Raw genomic sequence first — 11,171 nt, forward strand, 5'->3', positions numbered from 1 at the left:
TTCTTCAAATGCACGTTACAAATTTTACCATACAAGACCTCAATTTTAATGCCATCTCCGAAGGAATCAGTTCAAAAACTTAATGCAAGTTGGGAATAAATATCACTTTCTAGAGAAAAAGCAGACTCCCAGCCCCCAAAGAAGTTATATATGCTACTCAAAATGAAAGGTTGATGCATGGATTCTTCTGGGTGAAGAATGCTTCTTCTGAATCATCGTGATACTATGCCTGTAAGTTATAATGAGTTATGAGTGGGTGCTTTTTCTTTTTACATTTGGATTGTAACTTATGTCAATGACTAAAGACAGCATGAGAAACTCGAGCTAACTGACCATTTTTTTGGAGATCTAACCAAATGGAGCTTCAGCTCTCCATACAATTGGCTGATGAAGGACTACAGTAGTTAAAAAATAAAATAAAATAAAATAAAATAAAATAAAATAAAATAAAATAAAATAAAATAAAATAAAATAAAATAAAATAAAATAAAATAAAATAAAATAAAATAAAATAAAATAAAATAAAATAAAATAAAATAAAATAAAATAAAATAAAATAAAATAAAATAAAATAAAATAAAATAAAATAAAATTCTAAAGCTAGATCTGTATTCTCATAAGCAGTGTTACACGTTTTGCCCTAGTATTCATATGGGTAATACAGGTATACTCGTCACTCCCACAAACATAATGATTCAAGATCCAATTTAGGCCTATAATCCTGACTTAAACATGAGATTGAAACATCCCATGGCAAGTCAGGTATGGCCCTGTTCTTAGAAGGTTCCACTGAGTATGTGAGGAGACCTTCCTACATTTGTTTTTGGATAAGGAAAGCTGAACAGATTGGAACCTGCAACCATCCCTGTATAAATCTTATATTGCTAACTGCAGCTCTTTTAAAGATCATTCATGTAAAGCATTTAAAGTCTCTTTTAATTCAGTTTTGTTTCCATTTAGATGGAAAAACCCATCCAGATTTGCCTTAATTGTTAACAGTTACTCAAAGAGGATGTTTTGCCACAAGCTTCTGTTTTTTGCATTATTCATTTGCAGTGCCATTTGGTAAGTACCAGTAATGCAACAGAATAAAACAACATCGAGGCCTAAACCAGAAAAAAATACCAAACTAAAAATGAAGTGATGCTTGTTACTGTTCATAAGCATATTCACTATAAGCCTACAAAGTCCAACGTGACAGTAAGCAGGTCTGTTCAAAGCAGACAGAACACTGACAAATATTTTCCCTTGGAAAGAAAGGGTAAGAAAGAAAAAATGTTCTAAATTTTCCTCCAAGAGCTTTTAAACCTTGCTATCCTACCCAGCTGGGCCCTATACTGACAAGGCCTGCAGGGGTCTATGCAGAAAGTCCAAGTCAAAACACAATATTATTTATGAATAATAATAATAATTATATGAATATCTGATATTTCCCAAACTCAAGCCCTGTGCAAAGATTAGAAAAAAACAATTCAAAACTTTACTTTGTAAACTTTTAAAGAGCCCAAATACTACTTTGAGATATGAACAGTAACGTATGTTAACAAATTCCAGAGTTTGGACAGCACTCTTGCATATTCACTCTACGTGCCAACTTCTTATTTCTTAAGCAATGTTCAGACAGATAACCAAGTCATCTCCAATTCCAGATACAATGAACGCTCCCTGATGGAATTACAGTGTGCTCAGTGATAATGACAGCTGCATGACTGTGACAAGAAAGACCTTTCCCCTGAAGCCTTCCTCCTTCAAATTGACTTCATGCATTCTGGTTTTGCACTCTGGTGAATAAGCTGGTTCTTTTTCATTCCATCCAGAACAGCAAATGCTATGAAGTGAGACTTAAAATAGAATTGCATATAGTATTTTTATTTCTGCACAGATACAAAATTTCTGAATTAAATATTTATCAACAGACAAGATTTTAAGGTCAGCTTTCCAATTAATTAAAATCACATCTCACGTCCCCATCAAACCCAGCTTTGAAAGGCAGTGTTACTTCTGCCTTATCCCAAGGCTGGATGCTCCCAGCCTTGCAAAAGAGGTGAACTTGCACGCCTGCAAACAGCAAGGAACTTTCCCAGGATATGTCAATGTACTGTTCTGCCTCTTACCCTGGCATTGGCAACTGTGGGGCTCGGCTGGATATGCAGGCAAAGGGCTGCATCTCTGCCAGATTCGACAAGTTTATTCCTAATTTCTTTGCACTTCAGATCAACAGTTTCACTGAAGTAACAGGACTGCATGTCAGCAGCCAGCAAACAGGCCTCTTCAAAAAAGGAAAGGTAAATGATCTGATGACATTACATAAAAAACAGAAATCATAAAAGCAGTATTTTTCCTGCTTTACATATGTGTATGTGTATATGCACATAAATGTATATGTATACACTTAAACACAAACATACATTTCTCAGAGCATAGTAATAACGTATTCTTTTTAATGGGGCGACATTCTTCCTTCAAACCTATTTTATAATCCTTGCAGTTACTACAGAGCCAGCTTTCAATAAAAAAATAAAAGGTCTTCAATCATGCCAGTTTCAGCTTATGCTCATCAAGGGGGCGGGAAAGGAAAACTTACACTTCACATTTTCCAACCATCTAGCTACACATTAACAGCTAGAGAAAGGAAAAGCATGAAATTCTGCTAATGAGCACCAAATTATGAGGTTGCTTAATTCTAAAAGAAGCCTCCAGAGCACCATATTTTTAGAAGTCTGCCATGACAGCATTAACTAAGCATACCCTGCAGGGCTTTGTAGCATGCCATTGAACATAATCCAGAAGGCTCTAATGAGTTACAGCATTAGAAGAGTATTTTCTGCTAGATACTTTAAGACTTAATAAATTCAGAATCATTTCAAGACGTAAAAATTTTTAAAGTGCAAGATGCAAACAGGTAGCAAAAAACCTGAACTGCTTCAAATAAAAGTTTATTAGCATCTTCCAGGAGACCCATTCAGGGAAACAGCGGTACAGAATCAGCAAATGAATGAGAATAGCCATAATCAACATATTGGCTGTTTAAACAATGCAGATTCTCAGCCATTTGAATTTGGGATACTACAGCTCCCACTGGATGATATGAAGATGTAAAGCTTCACGTTATACCAGCTCCACAGCTGGATGCTTCTTTATGTGTCTAGAAAATGTATAGGTCTGTGAAAGCCTACAGGCTGAAAATAGAGGGAAGTCATTCCAATTGTCTCTGTTGGGAGAGTCATAACTACTATGGGAAAAAAAGAAAAAGAAAAAACAGTAATGCAAGCCAGAAGGTACCAGAATCATCCAGAGGGGCTGGGACTGCTGACTGTCACAATGGCCGGGCCAGTACAAGGAAGGATAAAAAAATAAACAAGTAGAAAGCTAAATCGGATACCCTGAAATACGAGGAGAAAAGAAAACTCAGCATGAATATAAAAAGACTACCAAAACTGCTTAGTCAGCACACTGGGATACTGCATATATATTGCAATGGGTATTAAAGAGACAACAATTAGGCTTATTTTTCCTGGAAAGACAAATAGTATACATCCTGCAAACCAATAAAACAAAATTATAAGCACATATCTCACAGAAAAACATCTAGATAAATAATTCCTAACATAAATCATGTGTATTAGTTACAAAAGAACCATAGCAACTCTCTGGTGAGCCTCAGTTCAGCACCAAGGTCTCCAAGCCAGCCAGCTCTGAGCACTTGTACATCATGCAGTCAGGAACCCATCTCATATCTGTATGGAGGCACATGGACAACCCCATCAGCAGTCAGGGCAAGAAGGCAGCCGCGCAGGCAGAAAGAATCACAGAATGGCTAAGGTTGGAAGGAACCCCGAGGATCACCAAGTTTCAATGCCCCTGGCACACGCAGGACCAGCAACCTCCAGATCAGGTATTAGACCAGGTCGCCCAGGGCCCTATCCAATCTGGTCTTGAACACCTCCAGGCTCAGAGCATCCACAGCCTCTCCGGGCAGCCTGATCCAGCACCTCAACACTCTATCTGCAAAGAACTTCCCTCTGACATCCAAGTAGATGGGCGACAGAAGTTTCTTTGGCTTCAGTCAGTAGCCAGCCTCAAGCATTTGCTGTCCAACAGCTTTCCAAGCAGTAACCCAGACACAACATTTGAGGAAGAATCATACGTCCATCTAAAAAGGATAGAAGTAAACTCATCTGTATCTTGTAAAAATATCTGGTGATTAGAACTCATATTTTCTTCTGTGTGTATCCTGGACAAATAAGGTTCTTCCCTTTTAGCTGTTGTCTAATACAATCCAGGAGGCCTTGAGCCACATTACTCACCAACAGGATTACTTTTTTCCATTAGCTATTTCCAAACAATGTGCATTCCTAGCAATTGCACCTCCTAATATAGCATTCTCCAAGTCATTTTTATTTTTCTTAATTGATAGAGTAATTTTTTCTTCTTTTTATATTTCAGTGTTCCTACCTACAAACAATTCGGTACATGGAAAGTCACTCTGTTTCAACAAGATAATTCCTGAAGAACTTTATTTTTTAACAAAAGCTAACCGCCAAAAGTGAGTCAGGATGTATCGATTTCCCAGTTCTTCCTTTGGCTCAATAAATGAGTAGTGAGAAGTGAAAATCCCTCCTCTTAGCAACCCCGGGCCAGAGATTCAAGGAACAAAACTTCAACTAACCTCTTCCACTTCAGCTAACAATTGCCCAACACAATGCTGACTGGGAGAAATAAAGTGGCCAGAAACTCATCCCCCATCTCTGCTGATCAAGAGTATCTTGAAGCAAGGCCACAAAACAGTGGGAAAAGTCCATTCCTTATCCTCCTCTGAAAAGATTAACCAAAATCTTTGCTGCAGTAAAAGGTGACGCCAACTCAGCCCCAACCTCAGCAGGAGCAGCAGCAATAACAGCATGCTGTTAAACTTGGCCTCACAAAGCCTAGCAACAGAAAGGAAGAACCCATAAGAAAGCAGCACCGTGAGAAACAAGGTAAATTGCAGCAACTGGCAATAAAACAGTGAAATGAACTGTTCTGAGCTGACGAGCGAAATGAACCATCACAAAACCATCCTGAGAAAAGACAGTAAACTGCTTGCTTCCCCAAGCTACTGAATTACAGTACTTGCAGTACTGCCAACAGTTACACTGACAACACAAAGATCTTCACAGAAGAAAAAATGCAAACAGGCATTAACTCACCTTATCTAAACCAGACAATACCATTGTCAGGCAGCAGAATCACCCATAGGAGATGATCTTCCTGCTTACACTGCATAGACCATGCTCCTCATTTGTAGACCTACTAGCAATTTTGACTCGTTGAGCTATGGAAGACAAGAAATGTAGCAGAAGCCACATGAAGCAAAGATATTTGAAGTCCCTGCTTTTCAGAAAAACAGGAAAACCAAACCCTTGGTTACAGAGCAGCACTAACTTTATGATCCTAATGAATCAGCACAGGACTTGCCATGTGTGTCAGTTCAGGGGGTCGTACCCCTCTCCAAACACCTGCCCCATCAAAGCAAGTTGAAAAACAAAAACCAAAAAAGCTATGCCAAAAGAAATAACTTCAATTCAATCAATGCATTTAATTGCCATATGTCTGCACTAGGGGATCACACTGAAGAGCTAACAAGAGGCAACCAGATTTAGAAGCCCTTGAGGAAATCTCTGTGTGTTCACATGAAGAATACAAATACTAAATACATATGATGAAATATTCCATCTGAGTCTAAATCATCTTGTAAAACTGGTCAAAGCACTGTTCATTTGAAAAAGCCACTCTTGCTGTGTTGGGACAAGTTCAGTGAGCTGAAACCTTTTCCTCTGATATGCTGAACCATTTCCATTCTCATCAGAAAAGTAATGTAATGAATAAAAGTACTTTTAAGGATTCACAGCATGGTTTAAAGAGAACTCGTTAAGATCACATGTCAGGAGTAAGGCTTGGTTTGCAATAGGATCTGGTATCAAACTTTTGACTGGAACTGCTTCAGTTTGACAGAACTGTTCATATCAGCAACTCAACGCCAAGTCAACAGAATTTGACCTTCTGTATCAAAAAATGAAACTTCACAGGAGTAGGAATGAATGCATGGGTAACACCAGTCAATAAAAATGAATTTAAGCATAGCCATTCTGAACTCTTCCTCTATGCCTGAAAATGATACCATCTTACCCAGATGACCAGAGAAAGTTTTTCGCCTCTGGACTCACCTGAGTACTGAAAACAAAAGCAACAAAGGAGCAGACAAAAGTGGCTGTGGGACAACTTAATATCAACCAAGTCTCAGTACACACAGGGTACAGTTCATATCCATGATACTAACAGATCATCTGAGATGCCGAGACAGTTATTCAAAGCAGGGGAACCGTGAACATGAAATCATGGATCCAATAATGTTGGAGGGCCACAGCAGCTACCTCCAGCAGAACTAAGCAGCTCATCCTGAAAGGCTGCCAACAAACAGATCCAGCTAGCAACAACTGGAGGCACAGCCTTCAGCAACAATTCCTCCCTACTGCCACAGACACCTGAAAGAATCACCAGCTCTCTTTCCATTTAGTAACAAAAGAGATTTATAGTGTCAGCATAGCCTGGGATAGCTGATGAGGTGACCTCACAGCTGTTCACACTACACTTAACGTACAAATAAGGAACTTCAGCTACTTCATTACCACATTGATCATGGCTGATGATTTCTCTTGGTGAAAAGACTTCACAGTCACAAAATACTGCATATGTTTTCCCACTCCAATAAAGAGACGCTTTCAAGAAGCTACTAAAGAAGCAGTCCAAAAGAACAGCAGTGTGGCAACAAAAGGTGTCTTGCTCTTTTGCAGAAGATCATGAACAATTTGTTCTTCTTTCCTAATAAAAGTGCAACATTGGATTGCAAAAGTCTTCCCTAATTAAGCTATCAATAAGAGCAGATGTGTAGGAACTACAGTGATAAGTAGAAAACACAGCCATATTTCCTTGGGATATCCATTTCACACCTCTCACAGCTTTTAGATCATTACCACATGAGGGCCTACACTACGTACGACACATAAAAGCATATGTTTCCTAATTATTTAGAGGAAGTCCTTAAATGATGTTGCGCATCACGAGCACATTTTCAGCAGCAAGTGGCAAAAACAAAGTTTCCTTAAGCCCCAGGAAAACTGGATTCCAAAATTCTTCCAAGGTGCTATCAAGATAACAAGAAAGAATGTCCCATCACATTTGTCAAATGTTCCCTACAGTAAACTCTGCACCATGTGTGTTTGCACATATGCACGCATAAGAGCAAGCGATACGAGTAGGAGTGACAATAGGGTATAAATATTCAAGTCCATTCAGGAAACAAGCACTTTCCTTAAAGCAGATTTACCTGAGTCTGTAATTCTTCTAATTTACGCTTTCTGGCATGAAGAGCTTTACTTGGGAAAGCCCAGAAGTAATTGGAAGTTCCAATTCTGTCAGTGTCCACCATGCCGTCATCAACTAAGCTTTGCAGAACCTCTTTAACTGACATGGAAGCTAATAGAAGCAAAAGTATGAGATTAGATCTGCACAGCACCTCCTTAGAACCATAGAGAATTATTAATATTGTAAGACATCATCTACAACCACCATAGTGTCAGCCAGATGGAAGATTGCAGAAGGACACTGTGCTTGATGCTCCAGTTCAAAGCACAAATCCCTCTGAAATCAGTGGCTTCAACATAAACGCTGCTGCTCTTTAGCGCAGTCTGCTACAAGATGCTTGTAAACTGATCACAACCATCATAAAATGTACACGTGTATTTTACAGCACAATGCCATAACAAACTCATGAGAAAGCACTTGAAAAGTTGTCCTGCAATCTTAACTATAATAAGCATTAGCCTACAATTGCTTGATTAGGAATATAATTGCATTTTGCTTTGCAGCATTTACCAAAGCAATGAACAGCAGTAGGGGCACAAAGGCCACCTGCCTATGGGCTCCCAAGGGGTAGATTTAACATTTGGTTATATTCAGTTCCAATACAGAAAGTTACTTGCAATGATAGATATGTGCAATAATTGTTTCTGCGCTGTCTACCAAACATGCAGCACAATCCAGCATTTAAAAAATCACACCAGTTCAACAAGCAAAGTACTAGATACTATCACCCACAAGCACAGCAAACCTAAATACCTTCAAGATGTGAGTTTTCAGTGTCTGACATCCAATTACAAGCCTAAAGGAGATCCCTGATCAGAAACACCCCATCCTCTGGAAGCTATAGGCTGGATGCCAATATAGGGGCACTTCCATAAACTAAGTTTCTCTTTCCAGAAGAAACCAGACTCTACTGGTGTGGCTAAATGCCTCCACACTCACAGGCAGGATGAATCTGGACTCTTCAAAGGCACAAACAGTGTTAGAAGCTCTATCTTTTAAAACATGAAAATCCTTTGCTTACGCCCTTTTGAATTTTCTTCCTACAAATTGCAATTAAATGGATGTGCAAGAGGCATTTTGACACACCAATCAAGACAACATCACAGTTCTGAAGATGCTGTTGAGCATCTCTGCTGGCTCCTGATGTAACATGAATCTGGCAAAGCACTGTTTTTCAACGTGCCCCTGGTTCTTTCCACAAACACGTGCATTCCTTACTCTCACAGTGCCACAATGACATGCTCATCAAGGACAGTGGCAACCACACAAACACTGCACTTCTTCCCACCTTTATCACTGAAGACAAAGGAAAACAGAATGAAGGACACACAAAGCAACTCAACAGCGTTAAGGTAAATCACCTCGGACCTAATCCAAAACCAATGGATTTTTTTTTCTCTTTCACTGAAAAGACTTCTCCTTTACTGCTATCCAGCCATACTGGGGGGAGGAGGGGAATTCAACAGAACCATGGCATGTTAAGATATGTGTGATGTTACAGACATATCTCTGTATCCTCTATTCTCTGTCTGAGTACGCACAATGATTTCACAGAATGAGAGCTCATGGAAGGTAAGCACCTCAGAACCTGTGAAAAACTCCACCCCAAGTTTCAGTGGTTAACTTGGGGTTCGTTGGTATTTATCAACAAGCTCTCATTTTGGCAGTGCCATCATATTCGAGTGACAAACATGAGCAAATCACAATAGGAATATCTGTTGATGTTACTTTTTATGCTGTGGCCATGCTGTTGGCTACCAGTTATTTTTCCCCTTAAGATCACAAGCCTATAATTTCATAGCCAGGAAAATTTATACTGTTTGACCAGCCCCAAAAATCATTCGTGACTCAAGATAAATAATTAGTGCAAACACTTACTAATCCCTTTGTCTTTCGAAGCAATCTTCTCTATATCCTTCAACTGGAACACATCTTTCTGCATAAAAAACATAGAAGACACTTCAGCTCCAAACAACAGCATCCACTCAGCTCATGCAGCTTTTACACTACGCTGATACCAACAGAAGCAAGTAGGAAACACTCTTTATGTTTATATTTTGCTGTGAAAATATGCTGCATATCCCTCAATAGAATTAGAAGATTCTGCAAAACGAGAAAAAGGACTGTTGTCTTAATGATACCAAAGGAAAGAGCTTCTGACTATAGCATCACAGAACTTTGTCTAAAGTTAAGAGTGAAAACCCCTTGGCACACTGAGCCAAGGTTAGGCTGTCAGTGCTGGACGTACTGCTTTGCTCAAATACTCAAGGGTCACAATAAATGTTTTAATAGGTGAGATGCTGTGTTTTATGCATGTCATCCTGTCATGGTAACAGGCTCGGCATGCAAAGATGTGGCTCCAAGAAGAAGGAGCACACTGAGCAGCTTCACACCACCACTAAGCAGCCACCTGAGCTGACACTGCATGAATCCAGTGCTGTAATTTATACACTGGTGACAGAGGGCATGGAGGAGAAGCACAGCTGGACCTGCACAGTGCCTCTACAATAAAGCCCTCATAGGGCCTGTCTTTCCATTGCGAATAAACACAGGGCAACTCTCAGCAAGACACTTACTGTCTCAAAAAAGATCTCCATCATTCGAGCTCTCTTCTCCTCAAAGCTCAGTCCTTTTTTCTTGGACTAGAACAAGAGAAAAACAAACAAACGTATTCTACCACTCGCAGAATTAATGTTTGCTGGGAATTCCTATCCCGTTAGCTCTAAGTTAGCTGTGTCCCCTTACAGAGCCTTACTGCTAAGCCTGGCTCCCACAGGGGCTGGCTGCACCCAGCTGCAGAGCACCAAGCCTGAGTACCCAGCCTGGACCTTCATCGCACCTAACCCAGCTCCAGTCCCACCTTTTCCTGGTGTATCCAGCTGACCGCTTCGCTTTCCTGTATTAGGAGCGTGTTCAGATCCTTATTCTCAGCAACACTATTTAGAACCAGTCCTTAATTTCGTGCGCTGGATACACCCCTGGGAAAGGCCGTAAAGCACATTCACAGACAGAGCTCGTACTCAGCCGTAATGGCCTCCGGGCCCGGGCCTGTCCCCACGTCCCTCGGTGGCCTCCGGTTCCCCCCCGCGCCCCTCGGCGGCCCCCGGCCACCGCCGCCCGCCCCTCGCTACCGGCTGCGCTAACAGGGGGCAGGGAAGGGCGCCTTACCCCATCGCAGCCCCGCTTACCATGACGGCCTCCGGGAGCGAGTTTGATTTCGGCGCCACCAGGAGGGGAAAGGCCGCCTGCGCGGCTCCAGCGCCACCTGCCGTCAGCGCCTCCGCGGTACCGGGAGCGAGCGGCCGGCCACGTGGTGCCGGGGAGGAGCGGCTTCCGGGTACTTTGTGAATGGCTGGTTTGGGAGTGTATAAAATAGCGTTTTGAAAGGTAACGGAAGGCAAAAAGGTGGAATAAAATGGAATAAAAACTGCTAATTAATTTCATTCCAGAGAAGTAACAGCATACCATTTGAGTCCTGAGGGCGATACCTGTCCCAACACCCATAGGACTGACAGCAAAACAGTGCTGCGCTGAAGCTCGAGGCTGGAGGACAACAGGGAGCTCTCAGAGCCACTCACCCACAGGAGACAACGTCAGTTCCCTGAGGTGCCGCAGCCTGCAGCGGGACACAGCTGAGCATCAGCAGGCAATGCAATCCAGGAGTGACCCGCATAGCTCCATCTCCTCACATCTGCTGTCTCATCTCATGCTTAAAGGGAAATTTAAAGGGGAAATTCAGCTTCTCTGACACACCTGAGAATCAGGAA

At 41.2% G+C, this 11,171-nt stretch overlaps 1 protein-coding gene across 1 annotated transcript in view; it reads right to left on the reverse strand.

Annotated features, from left to right (window-relative positions):
- MND1 (meiotic nuclear divisions 1) overlaps nt 1–10,692 on the reverse strand; it is a 28,801-nt gene extending 18,109 nt beyond the window's left edge. The window contains exons 1-4 of the mRNA XM_072335905.1: nt 10,593–10,692; nt 9,981–10,046; nt 9,283–9,340; nt 7,367–7,515 (exon numbers count right to left, since the gene is read on the reverse strand). Coding sequence (XP_072192006.1) covers nt 7,367–7,515; nt 9,283–9,340; nt 9,981–10,046; nt 10,593–10,595 — 276 coding nt within the window. The 5' untranslated portion in view covers nt 10,596–10,692. The remainder of the gene's footprint in view (nt 1–7,366; nt 7,516–9,282; nt 9,341–9,980; nt 10,047–10,592) is intronic.
- Between the last annotated feature and the right edge of the window lie 479 nt (nt 10,693–11,171).

Source organism: Excalfactoria chinensis, chromosome 4 (assembly GCF_039878825.1).
Source record: "Excalfactoria chinensis isolate bCotChi1 chromosome 4, bCotChi1.hap2, whole genome shotgun sequence".
In the NCBI taxonomy this organism is placed as follows: Eukaryota; Metazoa; Chordata; class Aves; order Galliformes; family Phasianidae; genus Excalfactoria; species Excalfactoria chinensis.